The sequence below is a fragment of the Gastrolobium bilobum genome, unplaced genomic scaffold (genome assembly GCF_033153095.1).
Source record: "Gastrolobium bilobum isolate Gb01-03AN ecotype WA unplaced genomic scaffold, APGP_CSIRO_Gbil_v1 utg714, whole genome shotgun sequence".
In the NCBI taxonomy this organism is placed as follows: domain Eukaryota; kingdom Viridiplantae; phylum Streptophyta; class Magnoliopsida; order Fabales; family Fabaceae; genus Gastrolobium; species Gastrolobium bilobum.
This window is the reverse complement of record NW_026899261.1, coordinates 630,069-656,319: the sequence shown is the minus strand read 5'-3', so window position 1 is coordinate 656,319 and position 26,251 is coordinate 630,069. Positions and strand designations below refer to the sequence as shown.

General features: G+C 32.0%; 3 protein-coding genes across 4 annotated transcripts; 1 reads left to right on the top strand and 2 right to left on the bottom strand.

The window, feature by feature from the left end:
- The first annotated feature begins 1,523 nt into the window (after positions 1-1,523).
- On the top strand, positions 1,524-5,536 carry LOC133288903 (uncharacterized). The gene is made up of 5 exons (XM_061486737.1): positions 1,524-1,848; positions 2,133-3,299; positions 3,422-4,384; positions 4,476-4,588; positions 5,013-5,536. Exons 2-4 carry the CDS (start codon positions 2,259-2,261, stop codon positions 4,512-4,514), a joined length of 2,043 nt encoding a protein of 680 aa, XP_061342721.1. The 5' UTR covers positions 1,524-1,848; positions 2,133-2,258; the 3' UTR covers positions 4,515-4,588; positions 5,013-5,536.
- A 6,208-nt stretch (positions 5,537-11,744) lies between these two features.
- On the bottom strand, positions 11,745-14,645 carry LOC133288888 (myb-related protein 1-like). Its single transcript, XM_061486709.1, has 6 exons — positions 14,297-14,645; positions 13,615-13,691; positions 13,362-13,398; positions 12,443-12,650; positions 11,989-12,298; positions 11,745-11,888 (listed from the first exon to the last, which is right to left on the bottom strand). Exons 1-6 carry the CDS (start codon positions 14,643-14,645, stop codon positions 11,745-11,747), a joined length of 1,125 nt encoding a protein of 374 aa, XP_061342693.1.
- An 8,041-nt stretch (positions 14,646-22,686) lies between these two features.
- Positions 22,687-25,659, bottom strand: LOC133288909 (plant cysteine oxidase 4-like). Of its 2 annotated transcripts, XM_061486744.1 has the most exons (7): positions 25,513-25,659; positions 25,200-25,261; positions 24,950-25,013; positions 24,600-24,763; positions 24,330-24,477; positions 23,150-23,350; positions 22,687-23,048 (listed from the first exon to the last, which is right to left on the bottom strand). In XM_061486744.1, the coding sequence occupies exons 2-7, from the start codon at positions 25,221-25,223 to the stop codon at positions 22,909-22,911; spliced, it is 741 nt and encodes a 246-aa protein (XP_061342728.1). In that variant the 5' UTR covers positions 25,224-25,261; positions 25,513-25,659; the 3' UTR covers positions 22,687-22,908. The 2 variants fall into 2 exon arrangements, with proteins under 2 accessions (XP_061342728.1, XP_061342727.1); XM_061486743.1 differs by having other exon boundaries at positions 24,950-25,261.
- Positions 25,660-26,251: the final 592 nt, after the last annotated feature.

The following is a 26,251-nucleotide window of genomic DNA, read 5'->3' as shown; positions in this document are numbered from 1 at the left end:
ACTAGTGAGGGTTATTATACCTTTTTTTGTTTATCTTTTCCTACTACTTTTTAACATTGTTAGATCAGAATTTTAATTAACATTTATCTTTCTCTTTGCTGTGTAGATTTTGATCTAACAGTGTTGAAGGGTGATAGTCAAAGATAAATAAAAAAAGAAAAAGGTAAAATTACATATCCCTAAGTATAATTGCTCCAGTTAAAAAATATCCATATTGTGTTTTTAAAAGTCCCTCTAATATGGTAAGAAACCCTTTTAAATTTCATACGGTCGTTGTTGTTAAAATCTCGATTTATCATTATGATTTTACGTTTTTATGATTTTTTTTCATCAAAACAATTTTACCAATATTCCAAAGGCTTTTACGTTTTTATGATTTTTTTACATTACGATTTTAAGTTTAACAATTTTTTAATCTCCTTTCAATTTTACTTAAGATATTGATTTTAACAACATTGCATAGGATCTGATTCTTAGAATTATTTTATGAAAATAGTAAAAACATATTTAATTTAAAAATGTCGGATTAACAACTGGCGCAGTTTTTTTTTTTAACTCCAGAAGATACGTGTCCTGTATAAAAATATGTTGAATAAATTAAGTAAATTTAGATATTTAATTTCTTGTTTTGATGTTCAAAATTTCAAATAACATAACACTATATTTATCATTTTATGCAATTTGATTTTTTTATTTCTATTGTTTTCGTGCTTTGGTTTTCGTGAAGAATGGATGTCTCGGGATCATAATCTTGCTTGTCTGAAAATGAAATGATTGAGAATGATGATTAAATGCCGCGTGGACTCATATACAGAGAGAGAAAGAAAAAAGTTGTCTATTTTAAAGACGGTTGGTCCAAATCTAAGGGTGATAATTTAATTCGCGCATAAAAATAAATTAGAATGAAAATACGTGTTTAATTTTTTTCAATATTTTATTTAAAAATGTTTTAAAATCTTAAATTTGTTCTGAATTAAATTAGTTGCGAAATAATCGACGGATAAAATATTTAAAAGAAAAAAAAAGTTTGGTCCACTGCCTCTGAAGACCCTCTGTTACCACTAATTCTTCCCCGCGATAGTCCGTGACCAAACCATCACTTCATATTCAAAGCTTCTCCAATTGGTTTTTGCTTGAAATCGTCACTATTTAATATGATAAATGTAAAAATATGGAATTAGATTAAAAAAAATAAATTAGATTCTTTCGTACTGCTACTCCAAGAACATGGTAATAAATTTTCACTGTTAAAATAACCAAAAAAAAAAATGCTAATAAAGAAAGAGAGACGTGTATGAGTATTAGTAAACTTGATAAAGCAGAAACAGTAATTTAGTATTTATTTAGTATTACAAATACAAAGTGCACTGAGTGAGTATTTACTATTGAGTATTACAAAGACGTTTTGGACTTCATTCTATTTTCGCTATATGTTTCACGGGTTTGTCACTTCCACACCGTAAACTGAAAATGCATAGAAAGTAAAACAAGTGGAAAAACTAAAGCTTCTGTCTCCATCTTGCTCTGCTTTTTCTGGCTTTTCTTTCGTCCTACTCATTACCCCCACTCTTCATGGCATCATTTAGCAACCAACCATTCCTTGTGACCTCTTTTATGATACTCTCTCACCAACTCGTGTTCGCTTATTACTCCTTTCATTATTTTCTCAAAGTAATTACTTCATTTCCCATTTAGCTGCTGCATCACCATGCTCACTAAAGCTTTCTCTAGCCACTGATTACTCAAACCACTTTCCTACTTAGTTTGGTCTGCAAGGAAAGTGTTTTCTTGAAGGACATTCTTTTCTTCTGTGGCCAAAACCATTGTTTTCATGCTGTTATTCAAGAGGTTTGATCTTCTCTTTTCTTAGTGTTATTACTCAAGTGGGTCCTTAAATTTAGCTTGTGTTGTGTTTTTTTTTTTTCTCTGCTTAATTGCAGAGAAAATTTAAGGTCATTTCAGTGATCAGTACCATGTCACGGACGTAAATTGTGTTCAATAGTTGTGTCTGTGGTGCATGTCTTTGTTCTTAGTTCAAGTCCTGTTGAACTGAAATAGAGAATCTGCAGATTTTTTTTGTTATTTAAACTGTTAATGATCAGTTCTTCTATCTTTGTTTTTTTCTTTTCCAGATTTTCATGATTGGATTGGAGGTTTCTTACCAAAATTTTTCAGGCCTCGGCGCTGAAAATTAGTATGTGATATATTATTGTCTTGGAAGAGGGCTGCACAGAACAGTTTTACAATTTTGGAAGAAGATGGCTGAAAGGAAATTGAATATAAATGCCCCTCTTATGTCTGTGAGACGCTCTTCTGCTACTTCACCATCCTTAACTGAAGCAAAGAAGAAGATATTGGAGAAACGCCACACTCTTCCATACTACAATTCAGACAAGTCCTTGGATCAGGTAACAAAACCTGTTGCAGTTCCTTTCAATTGGGAGCATATCCCAGGAAAACGCAAGGGTAATGGTGGATCTGAACCTCAACCTCCAAAGGAGGCTCCAATTACTCCAAGCCCAAGGCTTCCCCCTGGAAAATCTATCAGGGCTACCAAACAGCCTTTGGAAAAGGAACGTAAATTTGCAAATAAATTTAGGTCCTCAAATAAATCAAAGTCTTTAAATAAAACTGTGGTTAAAGTAGATTGTGATAGAGAAAGAAAAGCTGATAAAAAAGTTGAGCAAAGAAGATCCAATGTGGAGGAGGATGAAGAGGAGGAGGATGTTTATTCCGATGCCCTTGAAACACTGTCACCTACAGAATCATTCTCCATGAACTGTAGTGTAAGTGGTGTAAGCGGGTTAGATACTTTTGATGCAAAGAAATCTGGAACCTTTTCTACAGATCAACAAACTAGAGACTTCATGATGAGTCGCTTCTTGCCTGCTGCTAAGGCTATGACTTTACAGCCTCCTCAATATTCTTCAAAAAAGCAATCTGTACTAGTAGAACAACAACCTAGAGATGTTAACAAATTGATTCGCATGGAAAAGAAGCCCTTGCTTGACAATCATACCACAGCTATTATACCATATACTGGCAAATGTCAAGAGGAAGAAGAAAATGAAGATGAAGGTGATCATTATGATTATGATGACAACAACTCTGCTAATATCTCAGCTAAAGGTTGCGGGTTGTTACCCCATTTACATATTAGGAACTCATTGTGCTTATTAAATCCTATGGCTGGGATGAAAATGAAGAGCCAGGTTCCCTTGTCTTCTGCCTGTGAGGTTAGGAAACCTAACAAAAGCTCTCATGTTAGATCTTTTAGCCCAGTTCCAGCTGTAAAGAAGGTAAATGCAATGACACTCCTTTACACCAATTTTTTCCACCCTTCAATCCTTTTTGTAAATCAGCATTCTCAGTGATAATGTGTTTTAACATATTTACTCACAATCATGGGTCTTTCCTGCAGGCTTGGGATGCAATTCACAAGAATAAATCAAGCTCTAGAGCTTCATCACCTGAACTGCAAGAGGGTAGGAAAAAATGGAGTAGTGAATCAAACAGGTTTACTTACTCAGGTGAGTTATCTCCCTTCTGTCGTTTAAGAGCTGCTGCAGCTGGTGTATCTCCATGTCGAAGCAAACCTCAATCTCCCTTTCGCGGAGCAAAGTTGCTTTGTGATTCTAAACAGGTTGAGAATAATCTATCTGGCAAGTTGAAATTCCACAGCACTGAACTTGGAAATATTCAGGAGGTGCTATCTAAAGGAGCCAAAAGAAATTCGTATTCAGGAAGCCTCACAATTGAAAAGACATTGTACATTGATACTGCAAGTACAGTCAAATTACCATCTTCAAATTTAACTTGTGTAGATAACAAACGGAGGATAGATACTGTGGTTGAAGAATTAGACAAGAGAAGGGGGAAAGAAAGTGATTCCACCATAGCATCTTCTCAAGATATAAAACATGCACAAGCTTTGGAAGAAAAGGACACATTGGATTCTAAAGTGTTAAGTTCAATGGATGCAAATTCAACTTTGTCTAGTATGTTACATCTCATGCCCAAAGAAGATAAAGATGAAGAATTGACAACTGATCAAGATATTAACCAAGAATCCGCGTCCTTGCAACTTGTGCAAGGGACATTTTCTGAAGATTCAAAGATAAACAACCAGCAGATTGTGTTAGCTAATGCTCCAGCAAAAGGTGGTGGTGAATCTGCTGTGTCTCTTCTTCCCCCACCATTGCCAAAATCACCTTCTGAGTCCTGGCTTTGGCGTGCCCTGCCTTTAGTTTCCTTCAAGAATTCAAATCATGGGACTCAATCCCATGCTAAAAGGCATGATTCGAATACAACATCCGGCAATATCAAGTGGGAAACAATAGTGAAAACTTCGAATTTGCATCATGATCATGTACGCTATTCTCAGGTAACCTTAATTAATCCTTCTGCTCATATTTGTGTCTACCTCAACTCTGTTAGTGACATAGATGAAAATTCACATTTAACTTTCTCTGCAGGAACTAACCACGCATAAATCTGAGCATTCAAAATCTTAGAGATGGAATTCAGTGACTTTACATTCATGTCATGGTCCAAGCTTTTCGTGTCCTCTTTTTTAATCACGCTTTTGGTAAGTAGCCCTCACCCTTTGGATTTTTGGCATTATAGCATAGGTAAACATTTGACATAGTTGATTAGATTTTCCCTCGAGTTAGTTAATGTTTTTGGATTTACATCAATTTAGTCTTTCAAAATTGATCATATTAACCTTAAAATTTGACTCAATAAGGTATATTTACGTCAACTTTTGAAAGATTACATGTTGTTGTTAATCGAGCCTAATTTAAAAGAGTAATGCAATGAACTGATGTAAATTTCATTTACAAGACTAAATGTAAACACGCTGTTTGAAGACCAAAATATCAATTCTATTTTTTACTTTCTATAAGATATCATGTCATTGTTATTTCCTTTTACTTTCTATTTGATTTTGTTCCCAGCTGTTTGCTTCGAGCTCTGACACCTTTTGATTTTCTTGATATTGTATTGTATAGAGAGATATCAAAATCATTTTTGGTGATCATCAAAAGGAAAGCTTCTTTTGGACTTGTGGCACTTTCGGTGGATTCAAGATTTCTTTACCTGGCCTAGAGAAGTGTGTATCTGCCAGTATTGTGTGCCTTTCGTTATGTTATGTTAAGTCTTCGCTTCTTACTGCTTGGTAAGAGGAATGATCCTATAAGTTCCCAAATCTGGTGCAAAATCTTCACTTTTCAGGGATCAGCATTTTTGTTTATGTCACTGACATGAGTGATTACTGTCATTCGTGCTTATTGATTATTTCCTTTCTTATACTCATAAAAAAAACATTTCTTCAAAGCATTTTAGTCTGTTTTTTCTTTGCACTTTCAGAAGCTTATGTCCAAGTATGTAAAACAGATTAATTCTGAACTGAGATGAATTTCAAGTTCTCATGCATTTGGAGTATTTCTTGTCTGATGTTAATAGTAAACCTAGCACAGCAACAGGACAAAGTATTTGTCATCAATTGCAGCCTAGATATGTTTGTAACCTATATTAATGATATGCTCTTCCATTATGATTTTCTTAATCTCTTTGTTGATTATGCTTTTCGAGTGCTATTAATTTTGAACCATTTGACTAATTTCAACTTGTCACTGCCAAATAACTCATGATTAAAAGCTACTTCTTAAACATTATCATGCAAAATAGACGAGTAAATATCATTTGTCTATCACTCCATCCTAATTTCTCTCCTTACGTATTTACATTTAGGGTTAGTATTCAGTTGTGCCCTGTCATATGAGCATTTCCAAATTACATGTGAAAGGACAGAGATGGCGTGGTTTTAAAAATATGAACTTATTAAGGTTCCTAATTCGGTTATTTTTAAAAAATTATACTAATTAAGAGCCCGTTTGGATGGATTCTTTTTAGTCAAAAGCTATTTTTTTTAAGGTAAAAAAAAACACTTCTATCATAAAATTAGTTTGGATTTCTATTAAAAAAAAAAAAAAAGCAGAATTCACAAAAAAAAAATTAAAAACTTACTTTTTTTTGGAGACTATAAATTTTAGCTTAAAAAAAAAAGTAAAAGTCAAAAGGCAAATATTTTTTCAAAATCCAAATATTTTTTAAAATCTAAATAACTTTAATTTTTGTAAAATGTTCTTTTAAAATAAATATGACATGAAAAGTATTTTTTTTTTTCATTAACCCATCCAAACGGACCCGAAATCAAGGATACCATATTCTATTATGAGATTGGGGGAGGTTATACTTATGACTTATTTTTGTTTACAACCTTTTATAATTATATCTTAACTGTTGATTTCCGTCAATTAACAGTTATTATTTTTACAAATTAAATTTATTAATTAATTATTAATTCATAATAAATGATAACCGTTGATTGATGAAAATCAACGGTTAAAATATAATTATAAGAGATTGTAAACGAAAATAGACGGTAAGATTAACGAATACGTTTTATGCACTTCATTCATTCCAATTATTGTTATTGCGGCTTGGCTCAATGAGGATTAAACCAGTTTCAATTGTAAGTCTCTTTTGTTAGGCAATTTGCGGCACTATGACTCCTCAGTCCTCACTAATGTTTGTGGTGTATACCATCATAGCCTTGGAATGTGGTCCTCCCCATAAATTGTTAAAAATAAAATAAAACAAAATCCAGTTGATTTGAGCCACAATCTGGTGTCAGGATGGTTGAAGTTCTTTAATTTTCTTGCATCATAGATGCACATGGCAAAGTAAGAATCTTCCTTTCGCTTTCTAGTGTTTAATTGTTGAATTATAACATCGGTTATGGTTCATCAAAATTCAAAGATCTTTACGAGATTATAGTTTCAAGGATTTAATGTTTATGTAATGACAATTAAAACCTCTTCTGATACACCCATCCAACTTTGACAATAGCAACCAACGGTAAATTGCAATAGCAGTTAATTCTAATACATCATCATCCAATCAATTATGGAAGCAAGAAAGTCTAATTTTTATTAATGACTATTTATTTAGAAAGTCCTTTTCAATAATGTGTGATAGGGTAAAAAAAACTTTACACAGTTCATCAAATTTAAACCCATATTCCAATTAGGCCTCTCGGTTCACAAATTTGAAGCTCGAGTATTTATTAAATTCAAAATTAAAGTAGGGTGGTGACAATTGAACCCATCCTGTGAATCTATATAGATTGAACTTGGAGAAATTAATGATAACGGTGTAACATCTACTAAGATGATGGCAAGTTGACAAAAGTGACTGCTGCAGGATGCAGGGACACAAATCAGGAGTCAGGAGTCAGGACAACGGTGGTAGGGACGAAAACGACCTGTTAGATTAACGGCAATATGAGGATGTCGGTAGTGATAACTGACAAACCATGAAATTATGCAGAGTGGTAATCTATTGCTTATAAGAAAATGTTGGTGACAAGTGATTTATTAATTTTTTTTTCTCCTCATTCAAGTGCAGAATTTATTTATTTTTCATCCTAAGCATAATTATTTGTTCGAATATTCAAATATGATGGAGTTTACATTGATTATGGGTTGAACTTCGGTTGAGCGAAACATATTAATATGAAATTTCATACACCACAGGAAATTATTTAGATATTCAAGTGTTCTGTTAATTGGTAAGTAAAAATCATGTAAGTGGAAAGATTAATAAACGTAATTGGATCTTAATCGCACAACATTCGAATATAATTTCGATACGTACAGAGAATACTTAACCTTATCAAGCTCAATCAAAATTATTATTTGATTATATATTATTAAATTATTAAAAAAATTAGATATCACAATAAAAATCTAACTTTTTAAATGGTCTTTCTTACATGACATATGACAATATACAAAACCTGAGCCCATTGTCCACTACTGATGAAGGACCCCGACCATAAGTTCTCCTTGTTTTTTCTAAGAATATAATCAATCATAAAATTCTTTAAGTAAAATGATTTAAATTTAATGAGTATGGATGACCAGTTTAAGTATTTGATTTTCTTCAAATATCTAATCTCTTATTAGTTTTACTGTTTATCTAATCGATTATAATAATATTTTTCAAATAATGTCAAAAATTCCAAAAAAATGATTTTTTTAGAAAATTAGTGCTGATTTAATACTAATTGAACTCGATTCAGGACTTTTTCATCGCCACACCGATTTCATATCAGGTGAAATGCATAATCTTTCTAATACCTAAACCGAATGGGTCAACCCATTAAACGTCCAGGTCGCGTTGATTTTTATAAAATTGGAAGAGATTATTGTCAGTTTCTTTTAACATATTGATTTTTTTTTTTTTTTTTTGTATAAATCACAAGTATCCGTCCTCTTTGGGACTAGTCTTGGATTAAGACTTTAAATTCCTTTCAAAGATGATAATAAGGAGAGTTGAACATATACTCTCAACCCCGTCTACTCAACTTCCATGGGCCAATTGAGCTCTCATCGTTTGTTAATAATACGTTGATTCTAAATGCACAACAAAAATCCATTAATTCAGCGTCAGGTTGCTTAATGTCATAAATCAAAAGCTAGCAGATGAATAGTCAGAAAGCGCCATGGCCCTACTTTTACCCATCCTGGTTTGAAGGTACACACAACCTTTAATGAGCAGAACTGAAGAAGTGGGAAGGGGTCATGGGAATTTTGCTGAGAATGAAATAGTGGGTGGGACACACATAAAGATTCATCACCATTGTTCAGCTACGGCAGCATGTCAGAAAGTTCATACAGGTCTCCAGCTACCCTCCCAACAGAGAGAATGTTCGTTTCTAAGGTCCATTTTCAAATGTTTGAAATGTATAAGGGGATAGCCCAAAAAAATAAATAAAAAAAATACTATGCAAGTTCTTGCAATAATTTTATATATTTTTTAAAATATTTATAAAATTTAAAAGTTATAAAATTCATTTTTACTTTTGAAAATCTTAAAACATGTTTTATATAAGTAAAATTTCAATTAAATTTCTACTAAATCAGATTAATTCTGAACTGAGATGAATTTCAAATTCTCATGCATTATGAGTATTTCTTATCTGATCCTGTTAGTAAACCTAGAACAGCAACAGGACAAAGTAACTGTCATCAATTGCAACCTTGATACATTTATGTAACCTATATATATAAATGCTCTTTCCTTTTGGTTTTCTTAATCTCGTAATTGATTATGCCTTTCGAATACTACGAATTTTAAACCATTTGACTCACTTCAAGTTGCCACTGCCAAATACCTAATGATTAAAAGTTATTTCGTTATAGGTTGAAATCTCAATGTTACCATTATATCAAAAAAATAACTATTTCATAAACATAATCATGCAAAATGGAAGAGTAAATATCATTTATCTATCACTCCATCCTCTGACAATTTAGCCTAGTGTCCAGTTGTGCCTTGTCACATGAACATTTCAAAATTATATGTGAAATGACAGAAATGGCGTCGTTTTAAAAATATGAACCCAATATTCCTCATTCGGTTTTTTTAAACAATTATACTTACTGTTTATAAATCGAGGGTACCATATTCTATTATGAGACTAAGATTTAGGCACACGTCTTATTCACTTCATTCCAATTATTGCTAATGCGGCTTGGTTCAATAACTAATAAGGAATAAACCACTTTCAATTGTAAGTCTAAAGAATCCCTCTTTCGTAGGCAAATTGTGATCAGTTGAGCTTTAGGGGGTGTTTAGTAGGGGAGTTTGGATTTTTTTCCCGAGAAAGTTCACATGAAATTTAAAGAAGACCATGTTTGGTAGGAGTTTGTAAAAAATTTGCGTAGGCTTCTCATTTACATAGAAACCAATGTGTAAAATTGCAAGAATTTGTCAAATTCACAATACCACCTAGGGGATGGTATTCTGATTTTGACTGGAAAACCAAAAAAGTGACAATGTTTTTTTTTTTTTTTAACTTACATCAATTTTTTCGGTAATATTTCGGTCTGAAGACAATTTTGTTTTAACTTTCCTACCAAATTCATTTTTCCATTATATCCTCAGTAATTGAGTTTATCAGGTAAAACAAATTTCTTCTATCTCAAACGCTCCCTCAGAGTTAATGGCGAATATTATTATAGCATTAAGTATGTGAATCATCTGGCAGCTATTGTTCAGCTTAGTCGATGATATCGATTTTAAGTCAAAACTTTGTAGGAAGAAATCTATCAATCTTATCCAATTCGATCGGTTGGATTAATCATATAATAGATAAACTCAAGTTACTTGCATTAATCATATAATAGATAAACTCGAGTTAATAGAACAAGGGTTTTATGTTTATAATTTAACATAATATAACTTCACTTTCCTACACACACATTAAAGAGGTGGGGTCCACATGTTTTTCTTTCTCTTTCATCATTCTACTTTCTCTCTCCATTTTGATGTGAGAGTTGGAAACAACAATTACATCATGTTACATAACACTAATAAAACCCATAGAACAATCTATAAGCCGTACAAAAAAAAGAAAAAAGACAAATATTATCAACCGCGCGCCTTAACATCTCGTTTTTATTATAGTGAATAAAGACTCTGGATGTGCGCTCTCCAGTCCACACTCTTCGCTTTAATGTTAAACTTCTTCCAGTAGACACGAAGGGAATACGCAAAAATAGCCTCATAAGTTTGATGATGGGAAAATAGAAGAAGAATTTTTTTAAAAATAATTGATGTAAAACGTTTTACGCAAGAGAAATGATACCTAAATAATTTATAAACATAAAAAAGTTATTTATTTGTACATTAATTTTTTGTGTCAAGATTACTTTATTTACATATAATGGTTAGCTTACTGATTATTTGTCTAAGGTAAATTATTATTTTGAGTAAATAATAGTTTTTTTAAAGAGTTTGTAGAATTCCCCCAAAAAAGAAGAAGAAGAGTTTGTAGAAATCTTTAGATTGACTGAATGTTTAAAAATGATTTATTGGGATAAAAATACCTATCCTTTTTTTTTAAAAAAACAAAACAAAATATCTTATTCTTTTACCAACATAATTCAAATTCGTATTAAACAACTTTTTTTTTGGTAGGAAAATTAAACAACTTTTTAACTCTAAAAAAATTGTACATATTTTTAAATTAAATTAGAAATTAATTTATGAAATAGCATTAAATTATATGTCTAAAATTTTCTAAAATACATGTCAATAGATTTTATCTATTGACGAAAGATTTGAATATATTATATTAGATTATATATTAGATTCTCATTTGTATCTAATTTTTTTTTTCTAAATCACTTGTCACAACAATGTAATATGCATCACTGCGAAACAAATTAAAGTCATGACAGGACAGTTTACCGAAAAAAAAAAAAAAGTCATGACAGTACCTGATGACAAGAATCAAAGCACTTGCCTAAGCAATAATACACAGTAGTCATTTTCGAAGATAACCAACTTTATCCGATCAAGAAATTCAGAATTTGCAAAGCCCTTCCTTTCTTTATTTTTTGTTTTGTGCGTGATCAAACCAATCATTTTCACAAGAACAATCGCTAATGGGAAATCACTACATTTCATTTTACAGTCAGATCAGATCCTATTTAAGGTTTTAAAAAAAAAAATAAAAAAAAATCCTATATACTAGCAAGCTCACTATATGGTCTCGTTGGGACATTAATCGTCTACCTGTTTTTCTTGTTTGGATGTCATCTCCCTGTGTTTATGATTAGCTACGTTGTGGTATATATTCGCATTAATATTATTGACATTACTGAATTCTAAGAAAGTGAAAGCTTAGTGCTAATTTCTTGGGTTTCTCTGCAATGTTCAATCTTGCCATCACCCGTTCCATCTGTGTGACTCAAACCAAGTTGCAAATGAGGCAAGTCTTGCTTGTCTTTCTGCAGTTTCTCTTCATTCAACTGCATATATAGCAAATAATTACTATGAACGGTGAAGAAAGAACAAACAAATAGATGAAAATAAAGTGCATGTTCTTATTTTGTTAAACCCTAATTTTACCTTAATCCGAAATGGGGGATCAAATGCTAGCTTTACAATATCATTGGGATGTGATAGATATTCTCTGATACTTGTGTTGTTCCCAGTGCTTCGTTCAACAGCCTGTGACCCAACAATAACATTGGCAGGTGTTGTTTTGAACTTATTGGATTGATGATTGTTCATAATTTCTAATGGAGGCCACCTTTTCTCTTCAAGAAATTGGCTTGGTCGCATGGGTGCAATTTTGCCTGATGTATCCATTCGTTGAATTTGGTTTGAAGCTATTGGTATTCTTAAAGGTTGATGATTCAAGTACCAATGCTGGTGCCTAGAGAGATTGAGAGAGAGAGAGAGAGAGAGAGATTTTGTTGAGTGTTCTTCTTGTAGAACCATGTATGGAAAATTAACAATAGAAGAAGGATTTCAATATAACTGGTGGAATCAAAGTTATTTAAATGTTTGCATGGTTTACCTTGAGTCGGTGGCGTTTGTATGTGAACGTGATAGGGAGAAAGAAGGCCGTAGGAGACTTTGGAAATGACTTTGCTCGTTGCAACTACTTGCTAGGATAATTCCACCATTTCCCATCTTGAAATGTTGATGAGGATTCATGGACTGATTGAATATTTGAGATCTACGAACTACTTCTTGGGTCGATGATCTGTATGTTTGACTTAGTACTGCAAAGTTAATATAAACTGAATTGTCAAATTCAAGAGATATGGCTAAGGTATGGTAACCCTAACCCTAAATCCTTCAGCTATCACTTTTCTTGATCAAGAGCCGCAGCATAACAACTTATTCATTATTTTATCTTTTTTTGTTTTGGTTTTTTAGTTTTCTATCTACATTAAGCATCAAAGTGGATTATGTAGTACACCCCCCTCCACCACAAAATAAAATAAAAGCAAAAAAAAAAAATTGAAATTTATATTCTTACATTCCTTTAATTACTTGTTTAAGATCAAAGTTTTATTCTTAAACGTATTAGCTTTCAAAATAACACAATTGCCTTAATTTATGCAGTTAATTAGTTAAATACTTAAGAATAGTTGTAAAGATACATAGAAGTTTTACATACTGATGGTGTAATCATATAACTGTAAAATCAACGTACATTAGTTGCACTAAATTTTTTTAGGAACTTGTATAGGATAATGAAAGTTTGATATTAATTATTGCAATTAATATTATTAGGAACACACTATATTTTGCAGAGAAATTGCTTTTAAAAGTTAATGAATAACCACACTCACAATTGATTATTGTTTGAAAACAATTAGTACTTCCCTTGTTCCGCTCACATTTAAGGGGGAAAAAAAATTATAATATCCATTGTGTGTATGGATTCATTAGTATTGCTACAGATAAGGATTTAGGATAGTCCTTACCTTGCCCGGCCTCGTCAAGTTTCTTGCTTCGATACATCTGAAATGAAAATTGAATAGTGATTACACTATCTGTGGGAAAGAATATATCACCTAATTAAGTTGTTTGGAATGGACTAATGGTAAGGAATTTAGTTCGCACAGTATTGTATGTTCAAATTTACCTACAACTATTAATTGTAACAACAAAATCAATGTACTATAAGGAAAAAAACTAATTCAATGAGTATATATCTCAAAACTCAATTCGTGCTACCTGCAAGTGACTCTTGACATGAGCAATGCTTAGTCCTCTCACATTCATTAGCTGAAGCACCAACTTTGGTGTTGCTCCTGTACCAATTAATGCAGATAGTTCAACCAAATGTTTTAACTTTTCACTGTTAAAGCAAAGGCTTTATTTCACCCATGACAATTCGTACAATTCAGGTATATATATATATATATATATATATATATATATATATATATATATATATATATATACACGGCTTTAATGTTTCAAAAGTAAATGTAGATAAGTTATCTACATTTGCTGCTAAAACGACGTCATTTTGAGTTGAAAAATTAAAAAATTATAATGAAAAAGACTACTATAACCCTGAAATAAATTATAATTACAAAAATACCTGGATTTCCGCCTCAAAACGACGTCGTTTTGGGCTCAATGTAGATAAGTTATCTACATTGAAAAAAGAGAACTCTATATATATATATATATACATATATATATATATATATATATAGATAGGGTTATGTTTATCTCATTTTACATGAGATAAACAATTTTTCTACACACAAAAAGAGTGGGTCCCACCACTCTTTTTTTCTCTCTCCTCTTACGTATGGGTCTCCTTTTATGATATATATATATACATATATATAATGTTGAGTACTAATTAATTAAGGCTATATATGGTAGATACACAAAATCTTACTCTCTTGACCACCAAGCCTTTCAACAGCATGCACAAAGGAAAGATGAAGCTCAGGAGTCCATCGAAGCCGAGGCATTTTGGATCTAACATATTGCCTAACTGCACCTTTTCTCTCATTTCCTTCTGTTGATGAACTACTTCTATTTGCTGAAGTGCCCTCATCCTTTGCTTTCTCATTCTCTAATTCCATTGTGAGTTCACAGGCTTCATTGTTATCTTCACTGCTAGCTTCTTCATTCAAGTCAAAGGAAGAACATTTCTGTGAAGATCCTGATGATGTTTCCTCAACTTGGTCCTCACTACTCCTGCCACTCCTCTCATTATTATGAAGCTCATTTCCTTGTGACATGTTTATTTGTTGTTGTTGTTGTTGCACGGGTTCACCTCCAAGCTCCCAATTAACTTCTTTGTCCTTTCCAAAATTGGGGAATTTCATGTCTGAAACAAACATGATGAATATATATATATATATATATATATATATATATATATATATATATATTTAATGTGCAGCAAAGTGGCTTAAACAAGAATATGTCAAGGACAGGCTGTAATTTCTCTAGCTACAACAATTACTAAGCTTTAAGACTCTTAAAATAGCTGCACCGAAATGCTATGAGGTGATAGTAAAGCAACAGTGAGAAGTTATAGCAAAAGACTTTTATTATAAAGATCCCTATTACAGACAGGTACTGTATCATAATACCGTATAAGTAGTTCAAAAGTCAAGACTTTAGTATAAAGAATGCAACCAACTTCTCTACCTTGAAGCTGTGAAAAAAATTCTGATGAATGCCAGGTTCAGATCTACATATTTAAAGAACTTTACCATGTTAGTTAAGTACCTTTTGTAAATCATTAAATTGAAGTTATGGAATTGATACTCAAGATACATGTAGAAAGGGGAAAGCATTGAATTGAGAGTTGAGAGGAAAATATTCAAACAATAAAACAGGTGCAAATTATGTGTACAGACGCAATGGTTTTGGTCATTTCATTTTTTAAATCAGGAAAATTCAACGAGAAATGGTTTTCATTTAACCACTGAAACATTCAATGGGTTAGTGAGAAACATAAAAAGGGTTCAGATAATTTGGAACACGTGATGAGGTAGTATGTTCATAAACCTATTGCTACTTCTTGCCAACTAATATATACTTGCGTTTTTTTAGTATCTCATGTGAAATGGACTTTCTGGAAAGAACAACGTGAAGAACACACAGATATCAGTCACTTTTTTACTAGAAATATCGGCAAAATATGATTGTTGATGTGGAGAAAGATTTTATTATTAGGTACACTTAATTTGGAAAGATATATATTCAAAACAGTGCTACTCATCGTACACAAACTCAAAACACATCTTGATTAGACAAAAACACTTCAGAAGGAAAAAGCAAGCGATGAAAACTTTTCTTTTGGACAGAAGTTAGAAATTGATTCGGAAATCTTCAACAAGTTGTGCTTGAAGGAAGCATAAAAATATAAGAAGAAAAAAATAAATAAATGAACATTCATGATCCTAAGAAACCCCCAAAAAGGAGATGGGGAAGAAACTCATGAAGAGGAAGGATTTATCACTTGATATCATTAATTAGTTGCTCAAAAGATATAGAAGAAACAAATAAAGCAAAAGCATAGAAGACTACATAAATCTTTTGGGTGTTTCTCCTTTTATGTCTTCCCTAAATATAGTAATACTAACCATTTAAGGTGATGGTGTGTCTTTCTCTTCCAACCCTATTGATCACGTGTTGTGTGCAACTGCATATCCAAACATATCTTCAATGATCAGTCGCCTCAAGAAAGATCCATCGCTTAGCTAAACTTAAAGATTGAACTGGATTTAGTCTTAATTCATATATGTTGTTCTTTGATGGATGGTGAGAGTGTGAAAGAAAGGGATGGGAAGAGGGGATATAATATTTGATACCTGGTTTTGGGATGCTTTTTTGATATATTATTCATTCAACAGAAGAATATAATAGACTTCAAGTTCAAGTTATAGTAGCTAGAAAGACAATTATATATGGTTCCAAAGGTAAAAGAAAATATTGAGAATAACAAAATATTCGAATGCTTAAGCTACTTGTTCTCTTTAAATGGTAATAAACCTACATAATGGATACAGATGCGGCTGGTCCCTTTTGTACTGTTGGAAATCATGTGACAACTACCACCCTTTTCTCTCCCCTCGGTTCTGTTCTGTCTCTTCTACCTCCTTGACAGTTGTTAAAATCAATCTCTCTCTCTCTTGCGTGCTCGTGATTATCTTAATTGTTTGACCTATGCTTGAGACCTTGCTTTGTTAGTGTGATATATATTTTGTCTAATGCACCAAGATAGCAATAACCTCATTGTGGGGACCAATCATTCATCAACATTTCAATTTCCTTCTCACCTAAACTAGGACTTTTTCCCTATTTCTACACCACTGTTTTCAATTTTATTTTATTTTTTACACATGTTTCCACAGGCCTCCTTTCCCATGTGTGCGTAATTATGACGTCTTATTTTTGGCATGTTTGAGGAGTATTAGAAATTGGACAACCTTAATAATGCAATAATGTGAAGGGTGCATGTGTTGATTTTAAAATAGTCAATTTTTGGTGGGAAATGTGCATAAACAAGGACGTGAAAAGTTTTGTTTTTGGGGCACTTTCAACAGCAACTGATGACAATATATATTATATCATAGATGCAGAACATCTGACAAATTGTAATTAACTTTTCTAATTGCATGAGCTACTGGAATCTTGACTATAACTTGTAGACTTCCATGCACGGGAAGGGAACATGAGAGGTTTATATTAGAGATTTATCAACTGTTGCATGCATCCAATAATGAAGAAAATAAGTCCCAGTCCAAGCATTGTTGGTTAAAATATACCTAGTAGCTTTACAAAATTTACTACTGGCTAATTTGATTATTTATCCACATATAATCATTTCAATTTTTAACCTATAAGTTTACGGGAAAAAGAAGTATCTTTTAAAAGGACATAAGCTTATGTCCTTTTAGGTGATTTACACAAAATCTGACTGGTCAGACTTTGTGTAAATTTAAAAAGTTACTTTTTTTTCTCTCCCCCTATTTATATCGCCGACGTGTTTTAGTGATTTTGTGTAAGTCACTAAAAGAACATAACTTACATCATTTAAAACGACAGATACTAAACCTTAAGTTTATTGTTGTTAAGTGAATGAATATAGCAAAATTTTTGACAATTGAATTAACTTTCTGATAGGGGGAGGGGGAAGTTGAAATTTTCATCAACTTCATTGACTTCAGATGCACCCAACTCTTTTAATTTGTTGAATACTCAACCATATATGGTTTAGTTTATCACTGTCAATGCTTCATACATCTGCTGATTTTTTTGTTAAAAAGGTGAAAAACGCTCAAAAGTTTCATAAAGGCCACAACCTCTGACGTCCATATTTGACCCCAGCTATTATATGTATCATTTGGTCCAGGTTACTAGATACATTGAGCTACTAATGAGTCAAATTTCAATACAGAGAAGGCTGAGGGAAAACATTCATACAAAATAGGTAATTGAAAATGGGGATGGTAGGTATGGCAGAAAGTGGAAAGTAAACAAGGAAAACTTGTCTCTCTCATAATATATGCTACATCATATGGGGCACAAATTCTGATCATTTCCCCCTCCAATCCAAAAGGGTTGTAACTTTCCAAGGCTCTCTTTGAATATGGGTTGCCTTGGAATAAATCTTTGGTACTACTGTTATACCTAGATTCAGTGTATCTTATCAATAAGAGCATTACACATCAAAGAAAGAGAAAAAAATTAACAAAAAAAATAAAAATTTAACTGACATGTATTATTTTCATTGGTGAGATGCACTGAATCTTTGGTACAACAGTAGTACCAAAGATTTATTCGTTGCCTTGAATCCAGCTCATAGATTTTGGCAGAGCAATTGGAATCAGCTGCTCATGAATCTATTAGGTTTGGTTGCATGACACCAAACTCTAAAAAATTGCTAATTTTGTTACAAATATAATATATAAAATCATTAATGTATCATTTGTTGGGGAATTTAAGTATGAATGATAAAAAAATCTCAAATTGAAAATAAACGAGTTAAGCATAATTCATATAAGTGAAATGATACATAAATCCAATACTTTAAGATTTTGAATTGAGATGGGTTAACTATGTAGCAATTGCATATTTATACAAAACACAAGGTTAGCTTTGTCCTATAATGTGCATATTAGAGTTGACATTCCTCATTATATTAGCCTCCATAAGAATCTTTCAAAGAATTAGGCGTCTTTTCTATTATTTCATGGATGAAGACGGCGAAACCTAGCATTTTGAAATACATCAGCGATCTACATCCATAAAATACTATGAGAGTAACAGCATAAAAAAATACCTTAATATCAATGTGCAAGGTGTTATCCCATTTGTCCTTTCCTGATTGTTGTTGAAAATTCGAAACTATTTTGACATAATATTATTGGGATTTGCATCTATCATGTCACATAATACAAAAAAAGTTTTCTACACACAACATTTTGTGGGGCCCGCACTTTTTAAAGCAAAGAAAAAATAAAATAAAATAAATTAAGACACGCAAAACGAATCTCTATGACATTACACAATCACTTTTCCTACCACATAACTTTTATAAAACCCAATATTATTATATAAAGAGTGACAGGGATCATTACCATAATCAAAACGGAATAGTTTAATTTGTACTCTTTGGACGAATGTAGTAGGATGCTTCCATTGGAATGGAGTTGTGTATTGAATATGGGAATCGACCAGTGATCGAGGAATGAATGTATGACCAAAATAATATCAGTATTATAATTAGTGCTAGGTTCCGGAGATTTAAAATTTACAAATGACAAATATTTTTTTGTAAGTTACATGCAGTCCTGATCATATACCCGTTTTGTACCTTTATTTAAATTTGACCATTTAAACATGTACCCCAGAAAGAAAAGACCATTTAAACTACTATTCAAAAAATTCTGAGCGATTAAATGGATCCAACCATAGAGTTGTTGGGAAGTAACTACAGTTACGGTTGTCTGTCAATAGTTTGATTCCCACAACAAAATATAACTTTGCAGATGGAAGAAAAACTTTAACTGTGACTATGTTTTAATTCGAAATTAATTTCATAATCGATTCAAAGAATCAAAATTTATAGGAATATTGGAGAACCGACTCGACTCAAAAGATGTAATTTTTATTTATACAAAATGTTTATATATTTATTATATTTTTGTACAGTTGACTAAATTAATTATCTGTTACTGCAATTAGGAGTGTTAACGGGCCGAGCCGAGCTTTGATCTTAAAAGGCTAAGCCTATGTTTAAATGTGTCAGTCTGACCAAGCCTGTTACCTGTTATAAATATTATTATCGGCCTGTGGCCTGACTTATTTACAAAAAATAAAAGCTTAGTTTAGCCTGTTTAAAAAAAATAACAAAAAATTATCCAAATAGAATATACAATCAACAACACTAGTAATTCCATAAATATCATAAATTCAATGTATACCAAACCACATAATATAGTACAAAATCATTCAAAAAATATGTTTAACCAATAAAATGGAATAAAATGGATTGAGGAGAAAGAGAGGTTATTACAAATAGTATAAAATATATAAAAAAAAATAATATACTAGGCCAACCTGAGGGGTTCTAAGGCCGAGCTTTTGAATTGAGGCTTGAGACATTTTTATTAAACGAGCTTTTATATAAGTTCAAGTCTGGTGCCAACAATCAATTTTAGACATATAAGTTCAGGCTTGCACGAGCGGAGCCAAAGGTCCCTGAAAGGCCCTTAGCTTGTTTAGCACCCCTAACTGCAATGTCTCAACTAAGTCAATAACCAATATGAGTTATGTAATTATGTTTCTATCTTTATATTCAAATTTAAATAAATTTTAATGGAATTTTCATGAGATAATTATATATATATATATATATATATTTAATACAATAATTTTATATTTCCAACTCACCGGTTTCGATGGTATTAGTACATCGACAAAAGGTTGAGGAAATTCTAACAAGACAAATTTATAAAATTTTGCACATGATTTAAAAAAATTGAAAAAAAATATTGGTTGACCGAAAACAATTATCCAATTCTTACCACTAGATGACTTAAAAACATTTCAATGGCCAAATTTTAATGCAATCAATCGATTACATGATCAAATAATTAATCACCATACTATATTTTTGCTAATGTTAAATTTGATCACATATTCCAAGAGGGGAATGTCACTATTGAATGACGAGAGCTTTTTTTATACTACTGTAATATATCTACATCATTTCTAAAAGGAGTAAAGTACGAGGATTTAAAGAAAAATATGAATAAAGACATGAATTTAAATGAAATGAAATTTTTTCAATTTGAATTAGGAGAGTACCGATCGAGTTTGATACTCTCATTGTATTGATAAAAAAAAAAAAAAACCCAGAATGGCTTGCTGGAGATGCTATAAAGCGTCAAACTGGCAAACACTTCCACCAAGAATTTCCTCAAGAGCTAGATAAGTTGCTTCTTCAAGATTTGTTGGGGGTGGCTAGACCCCGTGTAATGTCCCTCGGTTAGTTTGTTTCTTTGTTTGGGGCTAAGTCCCCTTTATTTTATTAAAAAAAAAAAAGAAGCATCGAAATACTTTTATAAATTAAAAGTGTGGGCATATGAGTAAGGAAATTGGTATTTTAACCTGAAGTTTTGAATTTGAGCATGAGAAGGAAGAAAAATGGTTTTGAAAGAATCGTCCTGTAAAGAATAATTTTGAGCATGAGTAAAGAATAATTCAAGAATACTTTTTTTATTTTTATTTTTTATTTCCAAAAAAAAATATCGTCCTGTAATGCATTCAACGGTAATCAGTGAACTGGTTGGTGTATAAAAAATAAGCTACTTTTATATAAAATTTAAAATTGATACAGAAGGCGAGAATAAAGAAAAATAATTTTTTTAGTAAAGAAGGAAAAAGTTATGTCTTTATGGTCCTTTTTTTTTCTAACAAAATAAGCAAAATAAATGAGACAACAAATAAATAAGAAAAGTGGAAAGAAATGCATTAAATTTCATCCTCTTCGGTTACTCTATCAAAACAAATACAAACAATAAATGGTGAAATAAAAAATGTGTTTTAATTTGGAATTCAATTAAAAGATATTTACATTAAATAGTTAAGAATTGTTTTAAAATTGATTTCAAAACTTAAAGATTAAAAATTAAATTCGAGCTTTTTTCTAAATAATAAAGATTTCATTTGTTTTCCACTTCCTACTCATATAAAAGGTTTGAATTGTATCTACAAAAAAAAAAATGAATTGTTTACTAAATACTGATTCCGTATATTAATTCCTCAGAGACTCGTACACCTCTATGTTATTGTTCCCCTCACATCTCTTTTCAGCAATATTAAATGAGCATGATTATATATAATTATATTTATAATTTTTTTTTTTTACAAATTCTTACAAACTACATATATTCCATGAGTACATAAAATAATTTATAAAAAATTATATAAAAAAAATGTATAAATATAAGCTATATACTTTTCTAAACAAGGTACAACGATCCATGCAATTTTAATGGTAATTCAATTGTGTTTTTCCAGCCTGGTGTTATTGGATTAGAAGACTGGGCAAGATCCCTGAAGGCCCTATTGCGCATCCACCGTATTGATTTCGTTTCTTACCACTATTCTTTTATCAACAAGTTATCTATAAGTACAATAACAATTTATCAAACTTTGTGGAATAACTTGAATTAGTAACGAGTCCTTTCTTAAATTTTCATTTAACCCAAAAAAAAAAAAAAAAAAAAAAAAGTAAAAATGGAAGTTCCTTCTTATTTTGACCAACACAGCAATAACATCCAAATACAATAAAACATGCATCGTATAAATTTTCATTTCCTTCAACTTGACTCTTCATTTAGAACATTAGCAGTAACAAAAAACAGAAGAACAATGGACAGGTGAAAGTGAGGATACTAGTTCTATCATCGCATATTAACTCCTAGACTCATACAATGTGTTTATTGGTTGTGTGTCAGGGTCTAGTTGATAGAGGTAAATGAAGCCTTGATTTTATTTTTTATTTTTTATTTTTTATTTTTTGCCTAAATCTAGCTATTAATTCAGGCAAACCAACAAAAAATGAAGGATTCATCCCCTTCTATCAATCTGAAGAACAACCATGTAAGCCAAAACTGCTTGAGTTGAACCACAAGAGTTCCGAACTGTGTTCAGTGCCTTCAACTTCTGGCCATGATGACTATTTGCTCATAGATGAACTAGCATGATCCATTCAAAAAGGTTTTGGCAATGCACTAGGAAAGTCATAATTTGTATGTCTAAGGAAGGTATTAACATCACCAAATATTATCATGTTGCTGTTATAATCTAAAAAGGGTAAGTAAGAACAACAATACAAGTCATGATCAACATTCACTGCCATCATTTATCATAATATGTACAGTTAACAGCCATACAAAGCAGATGGGACCTGCAATTTATATTCTTCCCCCCATATTTAGTTTCTAGGCAAGCCTGACTAATGTTACATAAATAAAATTAGTTATCTCCTTCATCGTCTTTTAGAGTAGGGCCTCTGTACTGCCCCTTCCTAACCACCAAGTCTTCAGGTGGTTGAATCTCTTCTAACCAGGTCATTTCAGAAGATTTTACCCCACACAACTGATCAAGCTCAACATCTTTTAACAGTAGGAAATGTAAGAAAACAACATGCTTTAGAAATCAATGTAGATTAAAAAAAAAAAAAAAACTGAGGACAATTGTAGGAAGAGAGAAGTACCTGGAAGATCTTTCATAGGTAAGTTCTGGAAATACGAGCAGTGTCGGCCATCTTTTGATGAGTAAGGGGGGGAAAGAATGTCAAAGAGAGCACATGGGGTTAAGGCTTTAAAGCAATGAATGTTGGCCCTGTTTGGATAAAGAATTGTTGTGTTGCAAGGTGCATTCATCTGGCAATCTCTGACAAGTTTTGCAGGCCTTGCTGCAAGTGTAGACAAATCTTGAATCTCATTTTCTTGTTCAGCGAATATTTAAGATTGGGAATTGAGAAAAATAAAATTGTATTGTTTCTTGAACTACATTGTTACTATCTAGGGATCATAGAAATTACCCATCAGACCATATAATGATCAGCAGCAAACTAAACAAAACATCTAAATAAAATTAGCATGCATGAATATGGAAGTTCATGATCCTCCATTTTCTGAAAAACCCAAACAACTTGACGTGGTTGAAAACATGTATCATTACCTGGCCATAGAATAACTCTCTGTATACTTACTAAAATAACATCCACTACTGGAAGTAATTTGTAAGATCAAATTATCTTGGGGAGATTCAAATACCAAGCATTGGTATCCGGTGACTTTATTGGACCGAACAAGTCTCTCATCCCTTCTGCGGCCTGAAAAGGCCCTAGCAGTCTCAAGACTACCCCACGGTAGTCGGCAGGTACAGGCAGGAACTTTTACAATTTCTAAAAATTCTACAAAATATTCTACCAAGATAGAAAGATGTTCAATCTGCAAGGCCCGAGATGTTATTAAAGATCAACCCCATCAACAGAATTTAGCAAAATCAAAAATGTATATACTAGAAAGAAAATTGATGCCTGACATATGTATAGTCCACTCAAATCATAGCATATGATGTCACCTAATAGATATCAATTTCAAGGCAAGTGATTGAATCTGGCATTAGACTTAAGAAACTTTCATCCTCTGTGAATGGCAATTTCAGGGTAAACTTTATTCACCCTTATAGAGATTCACAAAGATGGCTTTTGACAGTTACTAGTTACTACAAAAGATTTCAGAAAAAGAATGCCTAATATTTAACTAAAGTTGTTCAAGGATACAACTACATCTTATGTTAAGAATCACCATTTTGAAATATCCGTTAACAAATGTTATGGCATTAAAAAAGACCGTAAGATATGTAAATACAGTAAAGAGCATCACCTTGAGATTGATCATATGACCCAGGCAAATCAAGCCAATCATATGATCTTACATGTAATGAACCATAAAGAAGCTTGCTTAAAACAGTCATTCCAGGATGATTATGAAGCGGAATAATCGAACCAGGAAGCATACAGAAGATTCCCATCTGCAAAAAAAATTCCAGCCTTGTGAATCCAACTTCCACATCTAAAATTCAGGGTGAAAGTCTCAAACTAGAGTAGTAACAAGTATACACAGTGGACAAGCAGAGAGAACAAAAAAGCTTACAGAGAATTTGTCACATTCATGCAAGTGGATGTATTTAATAGGGGGTGGATACTGATAACTTCCATTACGCCCCTTTCTGCCATTAGTACCATTCAAAGATCTTTTCCATCCACGTGCCAATTGCGCCTCCTGTTCGAGACCCACGTTAGAAGGCTTCAACTCATCTGAAATGGCAGTGGCGCAGTGCAGTTCATGAAACAGTTAACAAAAGGATGCATCCTTGACTATGGACTATCAAACTAACAAGCATCTCAAATCAAGCACTACATCATACACTTCACAGGCAATTTCAAAGGAAACATTTATGAAAGGGTAGATTGTACAAGTTTAAAAAATGGATCAAATTCTACCTAAAAGGGCTCGAACTTTTTCCAGAGCTTCTTCTGATATGGGTCCATCAGGAGACAAGGATGCCTTGCAAGTATCATATAATTTCTGAACAATTGGCATTATATAATATAGCTACCAACCAATGCTTCTTAATCAATCTGAATATGCAGTAGCTGGATTTTCACGAGTCAATCAACCAAGAAGACTTGGATGCAAACTTTGGATCAGTTGACTTTTATATCAAAAAAGCAAAAGGAAAAGCTTCCTTACTACGCAACAATACATTTGCATCATTGATCAGCTCAACTCCATTCCAGAGTATCTACGAGCACCTTGACCAGTGAAAATTTACAACAAAAATTAGAATAAAATGAGTACAGAGCATATCACCTTCAGTTGCATTAAAAGTTCTCATCTTTAGAAACATCACAATAAAAGAAGGAAACTTTTTCCTCGGGAATCTTAATGGGTCAGAAAGAAGATAATGGAAATTATATTAAACGAAATATAATAAAACGCAGGAAGGCATAGACAGACCAAAACCCAATTCAGGTGTTGAATGAGTGTATGAAACATGAAATACCTCTTCCTCGGACGCACGACAGCATCGAGGAGGGACCAAACCAGAAAACAAAAGACACTTAGCACAAAACCAGGTATGGCTTTTAGAATACCACCGGTTTGTAAGCTCTCTTTGGATTAAGGCATGGAAAAAGAAAAGATTAGAGACTTTCACGTTTTGAGTGGGGCAAAGACAAAAATAAATTCGAGAATGAGCATGATTTTGGTTTATACATAATATTAAATTTAATATGTATTTATTTTTTTGGTATATCGTTACTTTTTCTTTCTTTATCTTTTTTTTTATAAGATTACTCAAACATTGCTTCGAGTTATACTCTATCAATGAGTTTCATATTACTTTTTGGAAAAAAATATCTTTCTTTTTAAATGATGTAAAGTTGTGTCATTTTAAGAGAGAAAAAGATATAAATAAAAGAAGAGAGAGTTGACAAAAAAAATAAAGATATGTGTCTCACCTCTTTGTGAGAGTATAAGGATATAAATTATGTCATTTAAAAAGATAAACATTTTTCCCTTATTTTTTTTATAAGCTCTAAAACACATCATAAAAATAATGTTCTTAATTTAAAGTGTATCTTAGTGTTTCCTTCTTAATTGTTTCAAAGTATTAAAATTTTGATCAAATTATTAACTATTGTTACTATCTATTTAGCCGGAAAGAAACATTCATTTTTCTGCTTGGGATTTATCAGAATGCGCAGTAATGAGAGCAAATAATATATCCTAAAAAAATTTAA